This window comes from Leucopleurus acutus (assembly GCF_964270905.1).
Source record: "Leucopleurus acutus genome assembly, chromosome: 17".
NCBI classification, from domain to species: domain Eukaryota; kingdom Metazoa; phylum Chordata; class Mammalia; order Artiodactyla; family Delphinidae; genus Leucopleurus; species Leucopleurus acutus.
This window is the reverse complement of record NC_139159.1, coordinates 35,808,081-35,822,993: the sequence shown is the minus strand read 5'-3', so window position 1 is coordinate 35,822,993 and position 14,913 is coordinate 35,808,081. Positions and strand designations below refer to the sequence as shown.

Genomic DNA, 14,913 nt, shown 5'->3' with positions numbered 1-14,913 from the left:
TCTAATTCATTCCTGGGATCAGTTTCATGTTTGAACATTAAACCAACCTTGCATTACTAGAATAAAGCTACTTTGATTGTGATATACGATTGTTTTACATACCATGGATACAGTTTGTGCTTCTGTTTACACATTTTGCATGCATATTCAAAAGAGAAACTGGCCTGTGATTCTATTCTTGTAATATTCTTTTTAGTTTTGATCTGAAGCTTATGTTGGCCTTATAAATATTTTGAGCAATATATACTTTTCTGTTTCCTGGAAGATTTTCATGTAAGATTACCAATATTTCTTCCCTAAATATTTGGAACAATTTACTTGGAAAGCCATTTATCCCTGGAAATCATTTTCTGTAAAGGTACTTAATTATACAAACAACTTTTGCAGTAGATATAGGTTTTTGAGATATGTTTTCTTTCTTGGGTTAGTCTTGTTAGCTTGCATTTTTAAAGAATTTGTCATTTTCGATGAATTTTCAAATTTATAAATATGAAATTATCATAATTTTAACAGCTTTATTGGGATGTAATTTACATACCATAATTTCAACACTTTAATGTATACAATTCAGTGGTTCTCAGTGTAACCACTAAAAGACTTGTGTAAGCATCACAACAATCCAATTTTAGATTTCTGTCCCCCCACAAAAAACCCATTACACATTAACAAGCTTTTTTCAATCTCCTCAACCCTCTCAGCCCTAGGCAACCACTCATCTACTTCCTGTCTCTACAGATTTGCTATTCTGGGCATTTCATATAAATGGGACCGCACAATATGTGATCTTTTGTGAGTGGCTGCTTTTACTTTACATAATGCTTTCATGGTTCATCCATGTTGTAACATGGATCAATAGATCATTCCCTTCTATAGCTGAATGCTATTCTATTGTATGGATATTCCACATTTTGTTTATTCATTTATCCGGTTGTCATTCGAATTATTTCTACCTTTTGTTTTTAGAAATATGCTTCTATGAACATTCACGTACAAGCTTTTGTGCAGACATAAGTTTTTATTTCTCTTAGGTATATATTTAGTAGTGGAACTGCTGGATCATAGGGTAACTCTATGTTTAACACTTGCAGGAATTCTCAAGCTGTTTTGTAAAATGGCCGCACCATTTTACATTCCCACCAGCAATGTATGTGGGTTTCAATCTCTTCTCTTACAGCCTAGCATGTCATCTATGCTGGAAAACGTTTCACATGTAGTTGAGCAGGATGAGTATTTTACTGTTTGGTTGAGTGTTCTGTAAACATTTATTAGGTCTTGTTAATTCATAGTCTCGTCCAAGTCTTCTATATCGTTGTTGATCTTCTGCCTAACTGTTCTATCCATTATTGACTGTGGAGTACTGAAGCCTCTACCTAATGTTGTGCAAATATCTATTTCTTCCTTCAATTCTTCATGGATTTTGGTATTTTCTTCTTCATGTATTTTGGTTTTACCTTATTCAGGGCAAATATGTTAAAGATTTTTGTATCTTCCCTTTCTTTATCATAAAATGTTCCTTTTCATATCTAGTAACCTTTTTGTTTGTTTTAAAGTCTATTTTTTCTGGTATTAGTATAGCCACTTCAGCAATGCTTACGGTTGCTATTTGCATGATGTATATTTTTTCATCCTTTTACTTTGTACACATTAGACTTTTGAATCCAAGCAGTGTCTCCTATAGAAAACATTTTTAATACCCAGTTCGACAATATCTGCCTTTTGACTGTACTGTTTAATTCATTTACATTTAGTTTTTATTATTGATATGGTAGGATTTATTTATGTCTATCATTTTACCTTTGGTTTTCTACATGTCTCATGTTTTTGTTTTTTTGTTATTGTTGTTGTTCCTCCATTTTCCTTTTATAGTAAGTAGATATTTTCTACTGTAACATGTAATTCCTTTAATGATTTTTAACCACATTGTTTGAGTAATGGCTGCACTAGGGCTTATGGAATACATCTCAGAATCTCTTCAGATTTTTACTAGGTTCATTCCAGATAGAAACAGAAACTGTACTGTTACAGAGCAGTATGCCTTCCCCTCTTTTTTGTTTTTATTACATTTATATATGTTACATACTTAACAACATATTATAATAATTACTTCTCACAAGCTTATTTTTTCAAAGAGCTTAGAGAAGAAAGTTGAGCAAATAAATATTTTTGAGTTTGTCGGGTAATCTATTTACCATTTCTGGTTCTCTTCCTTTCTTCCTGCGGATTCAGCTTATGATCTACTGTCATTTTTATTCTAACACAGCTTTGTTCTCACTGCCTTCGTTGTGCCATATCATCAAATATATGATTTTTTTTATGTTATATAGAGAACAATCCAAATATAGTCATATTGGTTAGGCACTTCCTTTTTAAATTTGTTAAGAGAAGAAAGGAGAAGAAATTTGAAATTACAGTATCTTTTATAATTCCCTACACAACTGCTCTAGTCAGCATTCTTTGTTTTGTTTGTATGGCTTGAGTTACTGTCTGCTATCATTTGAAGAACTTCCACTAGTATTGCTTGTGAAGCCCGTCTGCTAACAATGAACTCACTCAGTTTCTGTTTCTGTTTCTGAGTTATGGTGAAGTATTGATGATAAGTTGTGGAGTGGTAGGAAAAACTAAAATGCGATGTGCTGTATGATGTATGTTTCACTGAAGTGTCTTGGTCAAATTCTAATGATTTATGATAGAAATCACATAAAGCAAGCATCACAATTCTCCAGGAATGCTCTGTAGAATGCTAATGTTAATGATGAATATGTGATCCCAAATCTTTCACTTGTATTGACCTTATCTCATTAATTCTTCTCCCAACAATGCCATAACTAGAGTTGAGTTCTAAAGTGTACCTTCCTCTTTTCCAATAGAAATGGTCCCACAATTTCAGAAAGTTCTCAAAGGTGAAAAAGTGCACACGGCGTTTATCACGTTTGCAAATGCCAATGAAAATGCTAAGGTAACACTGTCCAAAAGGCAATATTCTTCTGTGAGGGCACCCAACTTTAAACAAATACACATATTCTAAATACAGCTTAGATCTGTGACATGTTTTGGCCAATGAAGTGTGAGCAGACATGATGGCCTTCAATGAGCAGCAGAGGCCTTACATGGGCTTGTGCAGTTGGGCTCACCTCTTATGTTTCAGTGAACTTTGTGAGAAGACAGGGCCTGGGAGCTGCGGCCTCACAGTTGGGCTCCAGAGGAACATGTGTGTTACAGACCTCAAACTGACCCAAAACACGGAGCAAAACCAGCCATCTAGAGGTCTAAAAGAGAGCCACTGCAGCTAGCCAATAGGTCCAAGAAAAATAAATTCTTGTTTATGGAACTGAGTTTTGGGTCGACTTGTTCCAAAGCATTATCACAGCAAGAGCTGACTAACACAACATCCTCCAAATCATTGTTATGTAAATGGATGCCACCATGCCTACAAGTAAGGCAACTGTGTACTCAAATTGTGAGAGTTCTTGAACTCTTGGTGCCTCTCCAACACAATGTACATGGCTAAATTTCCACAAATAAGTTCACTAATATACCACAAAGATCTCCCTAAGCTTTTATTAAATGTAATGCAAACTTCTTTCTTTTCATTTTCTGCTTCTACATAGTTAAAATGCTTTTTATCAATGTAAAATGGCTCTTACCTTTTGGCTTCTGTCGTGAGAGTCTTTTGAACTCTGAAACACTGTAGGATATCACCTATAAATGGAATCTAAAACAGACAACAATTGAACGAATATAACAAAACAGAAGGAGAGTCACCGATATAGAGAACAAACTAATGGTTGCCAGTGCGGAGGGGGAGGAGGGGGCAATACAGGGGTGGGGAAGTGAGAGATGTAAACTACTGGGTGTACGACAGGCTCAAGGATGTATTGTACAACACAGGGAATATAGCCAATATTTTGTAATAACTGTAAATGTAAAGTAACCTTTTAAAAGGATATAAAATTTTTTTAAAAAAGAAATCATACTTAAAATTCGAAACAATTTAAATGTCCATCAACAGGAAAATGCACATATAAATTATTGGATTTCCCTACATGGGAATCCTACGTAGCGAGGAAAGTACATGAACTAGACAGATCTTTACGTGTCAGCATGGATGAACCTAGCAAAGATAACACTAAATAAAGCAAGTAACAAGAGAAAACGAAATAGAATACGATATGCAGTTTAAGAATACTTAAAATTGTAGCCTACATAGAAAGACATCCATGCCACTGATGGAGACCAAGTTCAGAGGAGGGGTTACCCAGGGTCAGCTGGGGAGTGGCTGTGTCTGGGAAAGTGGTCACACCAGAGACTCTTCAACAGGAATGGTAATGTTTCACTTCACACGCTGGCTGGAGGACGGAGAAGTGTCTGCGATGTTATAATGTGAGCACGCTGCATGTAAAACCCATTGCTGACCACACCTAGGGGAACTGATGCGTGGGAGCTGGTAGTGGGTGGAGGCATCCAGAAGGTGGTGGTAGAAGAGGAACGTTGTACACGTAACGCCTAAGGCCTGACCAGAGGACGACCACTGCTCTAGAAACTGGACACAAATCCAACTTCTACGGCCAATCTTAGAAGACAAACTGAGGCATATTTAAAATTTTAACACTTTATGTGCGCAAAAATAGATTCAATTCAGGCAGCACAAAGCGGAAGAGGTGAGGAGCACTCCAGCCACAGGAGCTGCAGAGATGTTTATTTTAAAAGGGCAGAAGCAAAGCAAGGAAACGAGTGATTTGCTATGGCTTTAACGCCTAGTTGGTGGTTTGTGACTGGGTGTCCTCAGCGCTGTTCGTCACCCTGAGGCGCTGACAGGCTTAGATTTTGGTTGGTTTAAGTAGGCGGCCGCATCGCTAGAGCCACCGCAGGCTAACGGCCTCCTTGCAGGGCTAATTTACTAACACCAATTGTCTGAGTCCTTCCTCTTACTCAGTCACTTCACTTCCTACGCCTCACTTTCTCTTCTCTAAAGTGGATATTCAGTAATAAATTCTCTGTGGAGGTGTCAGTACAAAACAAAGTGATTATTAGGAACCACGATCATGTCCTGAATGCACGGAACACGTCACCGTTTGCCAACCACCGTGTCAAGTCAGCAGAAACGACAGAAATTAAGAGCTCTCCGCAGAAATTCACACACCTGTGCACCAGGTAAGGGACCACAGGCAGACGTTCACTCAGCCTTTCCTGCGTCCCTCACGGAGTTCACGCTCTCTCCTGGGCGGGGCGAGCACTGACACTTTGCGGGAGTTTAACTACTTTTAAAATGCACTGATACAACCATGTCTCACTTTTGTTTGGATCAGTCAGCAAACGCTTTTTGGAAACCCCAAATTCTCCACACCTCCTACCTTTCGCGCTGCCTTAGTCTCAAAGCTGCCGACACCGCCCCTCAGGCCGCGTGGTCAGGGGAGGCGGGTCTGCGTGCTGCTCCTCAAGCCGCGTCGTCAAGGGAGGTGGGTCTGCGTGCGGACGCACGGCGAGCGCGCAGAAGTCCTCGAGCCCCGCCCCCACGGGCCCGCCCGGAGGCTTAAACCGCAACCCCGCGGCTAAGGAGGGCGTTGATGCCCGCGCCAACACCAGACCGCGCGTGGGCTCCAGAGCGCGGCATGGAGGGCTCGGCCTAGCTGGGGCCCGTGGCCCTATGTCTTCGGGCCTCAGCCGCCGGGCGGTGGGCGCCCGAGGGGCCGGGAGGCGAGCCGGGACCCACAGGCGGGTGTGGGCATCCTGTCTGCAGCCAGCGTCCCCGAGGCCGCGCTCAGGCCATGATCACTCGGTGAAGCTGCGCCCGGACAGCGCGGCCGACTCCTTCTCACGCTCTGAGGACCTGTGCGCGCTGCAGGACTCAGTGCCTCTGCCCTCCGTGTGGGCTTCCCTGAGGGAGGGCCTGCTGGACTTAACGCCGACCGCCTCCGCGGGTAGACTGGGCGCCGCTCCTGAGCACCCTCTGCCCCTGATCTGTATCCAGAGCTTCTTCCAGCCACGGCTTGTCAAGACAGGTTTGTACTTCCCGCTTCCAGGGGCCCTCGTGTGGGCGCTGAGAAGCGGGGTTTTAAATGGTTAAAGGTGGAGGGTGGGCACTAGAACCAGTGCCCAGTGCCCGGGTGTGCGTGCACTAGACGGGGCGTGCGGCCTAGGACTCCCGCCAGCTCGGTGACCCCGGCCGAGTGCCTTAAGGCTTCAAGGTCTCAGTGTTCTTATCTGTAGCATGGGCTTAACAGGACCCAGCCTCCGTGGCGGTTACAAGGATGCACTGTGTTAATGCTTCTCGACTCTACAAAGTAGAACACTTAGCACAGTTTGGAGTATCGTTAATTGTTGCACGGATGTTACCTGGTCTGTTGAATGACTTTGCCTGGTACACACCAAAGCGATTAGGAAATGGATATATCCCAGCTTCATTTCCTTTCCATTCAAACGGGGCTCAGGAAAAAAAAAATTTTTTTCAATAGGTGTATCATATATAGTGGGAAGAGCACCGGTGTCAAGGCAGCTTAGGGTTTGAATTCCAGAGCTTATGCTCTCTGTGGCCTGGACAGGTTTCTTTTGCACTACAATCCCCACACTTGTAAAATGACATTAAAAACCACTCTTTCTGTGGGTTCTTAGAATTAATTAAGCAGGTTATGTGTGTAAAGTATCCTGGCACTTGAATGAGTTGTCAGAACCAAGGGCTGCTGGAGACCATGCTTCTGCCCTAGGGAATCTTCCCTTCTACTGGGCAGCAAGTAAACACAAGCACAGGAGTCAGTGCTCTGGAAGAAGTGAGTTCTGCTGCTACAGAGCACAGAATCTCTTTTTTCTTTGATTTAATTTTTATTCTATATTGGAGGATAGTTGATTTACAATATTGTGTTAGTTTCAGGTGTACAGTAAAGTGATTCAGTTATACATATATCCATTCCTTTTCAGATTCTTTTCCCGTACACTTTGTTACAGGGTATGGAGTAGAGGTCCCTGTGCTATGCAGTAGATCCTTGTTGATTATTTTATATATAGTCGTGTGTCTATGTTAATGCCAAACTCCTGATGTATCCCTCCCCGCCATCTTTCCCCTTTGCAGAGCACAGAAACTTGGAAGGGCAAGTTCAGGGTAGGATTCTTGGAGGAAGTGCCGTCCTTTCTAAGGATATGTAGAAGCTCCTGGGGTGGCAGGAGAAAGCAGTGTGTGTTGAAGTTTGAGAAATGTAAGAAAATATGGCAAAACTAAGGTACAGGACTGGAACTCAGGGTTTGGGAAAGAAATGAGAGTCGATACTGAAAACTTAGTGGGGCCCAACAGAAAGGCGCCTTGTTTGTCCTGTCAGAAGTTTGGATGTTTATCCTGAAGGCTGCGGGAAACACCAAAGAACAGTGAAATGGAATTCTGGTTTAGAGGCTCACTTGGACCTCCATGTGGAAGGCAGTTGATTGGGTGCAGGGTGAATTGTAATCTAAGGGTCCCACTTAAGTTATAAAAGGTGGGACCGGGTTTTGCAGATCTGAGAGAGAATGGGTGAGGCCTGGTGACCAGTTAGAAAAGGGAGGGCAGCAAGCGTGGGTGACAGTTTACAGCTGCATCTTTTTGAGAGATACAGAGCACAGTAGAAAGGGATTGGGGGTGGCAAGAGGATCTTACTTCATCTTCAGTGCTTTAGAGGGGCCTGGTAGACAGGTCTGGGCCCAAGGTACAGATGTGGGCTTTTGGGAGGACAGGTGTTTGAAGGCATGGTAGAGACTTAGGTTATCCACAAGAATATCCAAAGAATCATAGGTCTGAGAGTGTTTTTAAGTGGGTATATTTGAGGATGTTTATAAGCTGAGAGAAAGTAGCCAACAGAAGAAGGGTGTAAAGATCTAGGAGAGGAAGTGATTGTTCATTTGTTTTTGAAAAGCTGAACACTTATCGTGTGCCTGGCCCGTTTCTAGGATCTGGGGTTCACACCATCTGTTATCTCTTCCGCAAGGACAGTTCAATTCATCCCCTGGTGAACAGAAGTCAGATTATTCTTTGCATCCCATTCAGGTGTAAGAACTGTTTTGTACCTCTGAAGGGAAGCAAGCTCTATCCTTTGGTCACCTGCTGATGATAATAGCATTGGCTGAGACCTGACCATTTACAGTGAAGGCACTTGTGTAGGTAATAAGTTCCAGGAGGGCCCGAACTGAGTATGTCTGTTTCAGCATTTAGCATGGTTTAGCATCTGAGAGGCCGGTACATTATTGGCATATCGTAGACTTAAAAATGAATATTTGTGGATTGTCTGAATGAGTGGATGTGTGTGATTCACATCCTATTTGCAGGTCCTATGCCCTGCAATGGATTTTCAGTGTCAGGTTGTGAAAGTATTTATGACGGGGATTGGCATTGTTCCCTATCTAATGGATAAAGATTACACATGAAAGGACTTTACACTGACATCCCAAAAGCCTCATAGGAATTACTTAACAAAAAAATAAAATTGGATTCTGTATAATTTCTAATTTGTAAGCTGGCCAGAACACTGGTATTTCAGTCAGTCCTCTGGTAGTTCCGATGACGTCCCCATGATCACCCAGGCATAATCAGAATGGCTTTAGGATTTGGGAGCCAAAATGTTCCTCAGTATTTACGGCTTTGCTCGTCCATTTAAGAAAATGGACTATTGAAAAAAATAGCTTCAGACACAATATGGCATTTTATGATTTAGCATGAAATCTGAGAAATATAGAGGTTATCGGAAGCCTGCAATGGTAAAGTTCCCTCTGCTATTGAAGTTATTGTCTTTAAACAAAGATTCTACATCACTAATGCTATATATATATTTTTTTATGATATTCAGGTTAATTTCCAATTCTAAGGAAGTAATTGGTTGGTTGGTATGAGAGATGGTGTGGCTTCCAAAGGTGAAAAGTATTATTTTGCTGTAATTTCCGGCTACCTAAGGATGGGAGAGGCCCGGGACACTGCAGTCAGTATATTATGTGGAGCAGGTTATATTGTGGTTTATTTATGAACTTTTACATGTTTATTTTCTTCTTTGCGGTATGCGGGCCTCTCACTGTTGCGGCCTCTCCCGTTGAGGAGCACAGGCTCCGGATGCGCAGGCTCAGCGGCCATGGCTCACGGGCCTAGCCACTCCGCGGCATGTGGGATCTTCCCGGACTGGGGCACGAACCCGTGTCCCCTGCATAGGCAGGCAGACTCTCAACCACTGCGCCACAAGGGAAGCCCACGTGTTTATTTTCTATGCAAGTTTGTGTGCTCCTTTTTGAGTTTTGGTAGATAAGTGTTTTGTAACTTTGGAATACTTGGAGTTATATACATATATATATATATATATATATATACACACTAATGTAGTAGTTAAAGCCGTGGAGAGTGTACTAGTCTACCTAGGTTCAAATTCTGGCTTTACCCTATTACTTCCCTGTGGCTTCCTCTGCTCACCTATTAAAAAGGAGGATAATAAGACTGCTGTGGTGAGTTACATACTAAGTGCTATTTAAGCATTTGCTATAATGATCATGTATACTCAAAGGCAAGGAACTTGCCCCTTGATCGTCTCTGTATTCCTAGTGCTTAAGAATTCCTAGTGCTTTCCTAGTGCATTGTCTTAGGATAGAGATAGCTCAGTATAGTTCTTCTCACTATAAAGTACTGTTATGTTGAAAGTCTTTGCTTGTGTACTAGTAATCTATGACATATCTGCTGAGGACAAGGAAAGGAATAGTTTTAAAACTGCAATGGATAACAAAAGATTGTATGATGTAATGCCTTTATTATGTAATTATAAAACTAACAAATGATCATGGTAGAAAATATGAAAAACTCCTAGACAAAAGAGAGATCAACAAAATTTGGAGTAACTTTCAGAGTGTAGAGTTGTCCATGAATATTAGTGCTTTCATATTTTCCAGGACTTTCAGTAGACTCTGCTTCTTAAGAGTCTATTCATGATATTTTACTTTAATGATGTTTTCATCATGGGGACACATACACAGAGAAATCTGTCAAAAAAAAAAAGGCATGTAAATCACTGATGTTTCAGATAGCCACATGAAATAAAGTGAGAAAGGTCAACAAGCTGAAAGAATGTGGAGTAGCATCTCCTTAATTGCTTACATAACTCTGATAATTACCTCTTTGTGGATAAAGTAATTAATGGGGAATCTAATTCAAGAAAAATGTATGAACTTCAAGCCTTCTCAAAGCCAAGTATTTATTTCCACAAAAGGTTACTTTCCTCTGCCATTCTTCCTTATTACCAGACAGGGAAAGAGTATTGTATGGCAAAGGATCTTCCTGAAGGAGGGTGCTTCCCACACTGATTGTCATAAATGACTTCGGAATTACTGTTGCTGTATTACCAAAATCTTAAACTAGGATATTTTTGTCAAATGCGGTTCTTAGTTAATTTTTAGAGCTACAAACTGTCAGATGGCTCTGAAATAACAATTGTCTGGCTATTCTTCAGGGTGATCACAATATGGTAATGACCTTGAGGTATGACTAAAAAGCAGGAAGGTGTGAGTCTTCCTTTGGTGCCAGAGTGAAATGCGAGTTGGAGTTGGAGTTGGAAAAGAGGCCCACAACCAAGTGATAGAGAAGGAAATGTGAGGTCATTGGTGAAAAACCAGGTTGAAGTTAAGGTGAAGAGGCATGAGGAAATGGGCAACTGTTACAGTATTACAAAGATCATCAAGAAGCAGATCCATGAATGTGGTTTGTATTGCAATCTGCTGAAAAAGGGACAAATATCCTGGCCTGGCCTTCATGGAGATTATATTTTATTGATTCTAATAATAGATTATTGTTGAAAAGGGCCTCCTATAAATTATAACCATGCAAAGGCAGCAAGATAATTTATTTTTCTTTATGTTTGTTTTTCTAATTCCTACTCACTTCTCTCTTAGGGGAAGAGAAAATCACACACAAAAAATGTCAAGTCTCAGCTATTCCTTTTCAAAATAAGTTTTTTCCAAATTCCAGTGGAGGCAATAGGTTAACTGTTAAGATTTGTAAGGCCCAAAAAGCTAGATTTTTACAAAGTGTAGCCAAATTCCATTCCATAAATAATAGCTTTGGAAAGAATATGTGGTGATGCAAAGTTGGAAAAAGCTGGTTTTCCTTCCGTGAATGGCTTCACTGTCTTGGGAGAAGAGGCAGAGAAGAAATCAAAGTAATTAAACATGGGGTGAGTTTTCCTGATAGGGGACTCTAGTGCTTTAAAATAGACTAGATAATCCTAGGGATAATCTGAGGGTAGAACAGACCAATGCCTCATTTCCAGTCTGGTACCCTGGAAGAAAACAGTGTATTTCCTTTGAGGTCTTGAGAGGTTTTTCTTCTGCTTTGTTTTGGTTTTGGTTCATTTTGTAATCAACCTTATTAAGGTATCATTTACATACATAAAATGCAGACATTTTTAGTCAACGGTTCAGTGACTTTTAATTAATGTATACATTTGTATAACTACCACCCCCATAAAGATAGATAACAATTCTAAAACCCTAGAAAGTTTCCTCCTAGGCTTTTGCAAAAGTATCCCCATCTCCTACCCCAAGGCAACCATGGATCTGTTTTTTATCTTTAGAGACGACTTTTGCCCAGTTTAGAATTTCATGTAAGTTGAATAATACAGTAGGTGGCCTTTTGATCTGGCTTCACTTGCTCAACATATGGTTTTTGAGATTCATTCATGTTGGGATGTTTTAAACCGGGACTTTAGCCTGGGTGGCTGATGTTGTCTGAAGGCACCTATAGGTACAGCTGAGTCTCTGGCATTGTCACTGTCTGTTCTTGGCTCAGTATTTTCAACTTTACTAAGAAGCACAAGGTTGAAGTAAGGAAGATCATTGTCAGTATAATGGAGGTGAAGTGGGTTCTGTTATATAATATTGTCAGCAAAAATTGACCTGCTTGGAATCATTGTGTTGATAATCGACAAAGATTCTCTTCCTCCAAAAGGCTTGATACTATAAAACTTCTAAAGGACGCTGTCCTAGGACCCTTCTTTTAGTTTTCATATTTTGGGAAACATTTCTGGAAAATTCAAATGCTCGCAACCTGAAAGAAGCAATTATTCACCTGAAGGCTAACTCTGCTAAAGTTGAGTTGTCCGACCTTTACATGCTGATAGAACCCAAATAGCCTTGCAAAACAATGCTCTCTTATTGGATATAAGCATATAGATTGTTTAAGGTGGACGTGTGTATGCAGTAAAGTGAAAAAACAAAGAATCTTTGAGTTTCCCTTGCTGTTTTTTTTATTTTTTCATTTAAGTTTCTATAGCGTATGCTAATAGCTCAGGGAAACCTCAGGTTAGTTTTAGGTCCACTCTTTACGTAAATGATGAAGTACTCCATACCCACCTTTTTTCTACCTTCCTTCTTTTCTTCCATCTTTCCTTTCTAACTCCTTATAATCCATTATACTTAATCCTGCATTTGCTGAGGTGGCAATTAGTGTAGGAAAATACTGTGAAATTTTGCTGTTCAGAATGCATGTTGACCAAATTCTATATTGAGAAAAGGTCTGAATTTACCCAGAGTAACCCTTTCTCAGAGTCTTTGAAAAAATGCCGTAGAAAGTGGGCTATATATAATATCCTGACAGGTATGTAGAACTCATAGCAATTGCCCTAAAGAGCTTACCTAGCGTAGATGCATATGAATGCATTGAATGATTGTTTTATTGGCAGCAGTGCCAACATACACAGTCTGTTTTATTTTATATCATTCTCATTACCTGCTGTTTACCACTGTATACATTGCTAATGGTGTGGTTTCTATGGCTTGTGAATTTCACAGCCAAATAATATGTAATTTATTGCACACTTTAGTGTAGAAGATGGAGACTCCATAACTTTTCGTGTGCTCTTTGCCCCTTTAGAATGTATTACACTGAGCTAAGGCAAAGTAATAAATTTATTTCAAATGTGCGTGATAGCTAAACATCAATTAGGACTGATGGGCAATATTTCTTCTTCCAGCAACGTAACAGTTTTTAAAGACTAAGCCATTGAACGTGGAGTCACTGAACATGGGACTCAGTTCACTGGGATCCTTCTTAGAAAAATAAAGGACAACTTGAATTGGATTTGTGTGGCTTATTCAAGTAGTAACTAATCAGCTACATCTTGGTGAACTTAATTTGTCACAGTCGTTTGGTATTTTATTAACTCTCTTCCCCTTCTTCCCCCGACTCTCATGAGAACGGATCATGAGTATCTTAAAACATATTAAGTCATCTTCCATCCCTGTTAATCTAACTACAAAAGCACACTTTCCTTATCCAATGTAACTTACTGTCTTTTAGAGTGGCTGGGGTTTTAATTCTCTACAAAATTAAAACCAGCAAAGAGAAACATTTTCAAGGAGCCACCACATTGTAGCCCTTTAGAAAGAAAACTTTAGAATTAAGGGCAACTATATCATTTATAGCTAAAGCACCTGAGGCCTAAAGTAGGAAGGTAACCATCAAGGTCAGGGAAGGGGTGGAAGATCAGGTTTCAAGCTGATGAAGAGTCTACAGGGACTCAATCTGAGCAGGTCAAAAACTGAAAGGAGGCCACGAATGTTCTGGGAAGGCTGGCATCTGGCCTCAAGTGTGGCATTCCGACAGGGAGTACTAGGTAGACTAGTACACTTCCGCGGCTCTAACTACTACATTAAAATATATATATATATATATATATATATATATATATATATGTATATAACTCCAAGTATTCCAAAGTTACAAAACACTTATCTACCAAAACTCAAAAAGGAGCACACAAACTTGCATAGAAAATAAACACGTGGGCTTCCCTTGTGGCGCAGTGGTTGAGAGTCTGCCTGCCTATGCAGGGGACACGGGTTCGTGCCCCAGTCCGGGAAGATCCCACATGCCGCGGAGTGGCTAGGCCCGTGAGCCATGGCCGCTGAGCCTGCGCATCCGGAGCCTGTGCTCCTCAACGGGAGAGGCCGCAACAGTGAGAGGCCCGCATACCGCAAAGAAGAAAATAAACATGTAAAAGTTCATAAATAAACCACAATATAACCTGCTCCACATAATATACTGACTGCAGTGTCCCGGGCCTCTCCCATCCTTAGGTAGCCGGAAATTACAGCAAAATAATACTTTTCACCTTTGGAAGCCACACCATCTCTCATACCAACCAACCAATTACTTCCTTAGAATTGGAAATTAACCTGAATATCATAAAAAAATATATATATAGCATTAGTGATGTAGAATCTTTGTTTAAAGACAATAACTTCAATAGCAGAGGGAACTTTACCATTGCAGGCTTCCGATAACCTCTATATTTCTCAGATTTCATGCTAAATCATAAAATGCCATATTGTGTCTGAAGCTATTTTTTTCAATAGTCCATTTTCTTAAATGGACGAGCAAAGCCGTAAATACTGAGGAACATTTTGGCTCCCAAATCCTAAAGCCATTCTGATTATGCCTGGGTGATCATGGGGACGTCATCGGAACTACCAGAGGACTGACTGAAATACCAGTGTTCTGGCCAGCTTACAAATTAGAAATTATACAGAATCCAATTTTATTTTTTTGTTAAGTAATTCCTATGAGGCTTTTGGGATGTCAGTGTAAAGTCCTTTCATGTGTAATCTTTATCCATTAGATAGGGAACAATGCCAATCCCCGTCATAAATACTTTCACAACCTGACACTGAAAATCCATTGCAGGGCATAGGACCTGCAAATAGGATGTGAATCACACACATCCACTCATTCAGACAATCCACAAATATTCATTTTTAAGTCTACGATATGCCAATAATGTACCGGCCTCTCAGATGCTAAACCATGCTAAATGCTGAAACAGACATACTCAGTTCGGGCCCTCCTGGAACTTATTACCTACACAAGTGCCTTCACTGTAAATGGTCAGGTCTCAGCCAATGCTATTATCATCAGCAGGTGACCAAAGGATA

General features: G+C 40.6%; 1 protein-coding gene across 1 annotated transcript in view; it reads right to left on the bottom strand.

Moving 5' to 3' along the window:
- Positions 1-9,750: 9,750 nt before the first annotated feature.
- The window catches only part of LOC309973985 (metabotropic glutamate receptor 7-like), a gene marked incomplete at its 5' end in the record, with an annotated part of 168,219 nt that continues 163,056 nt past the window's right edge, over positions 9,751-14,913 (bottom strand). Inside the window, one exon of the mRNA XM_082858443.1 lies at positions 9,751-9,969. Within this exon, the coding sequence (XP_082714569.1) occupies positions 9,944-9,969 (26 nt within the window). The 3' untranslated portion in view covers positions 9,751-9,943. The remainder of the gene's footprint in view (positions 9,970-14,913) is intronic.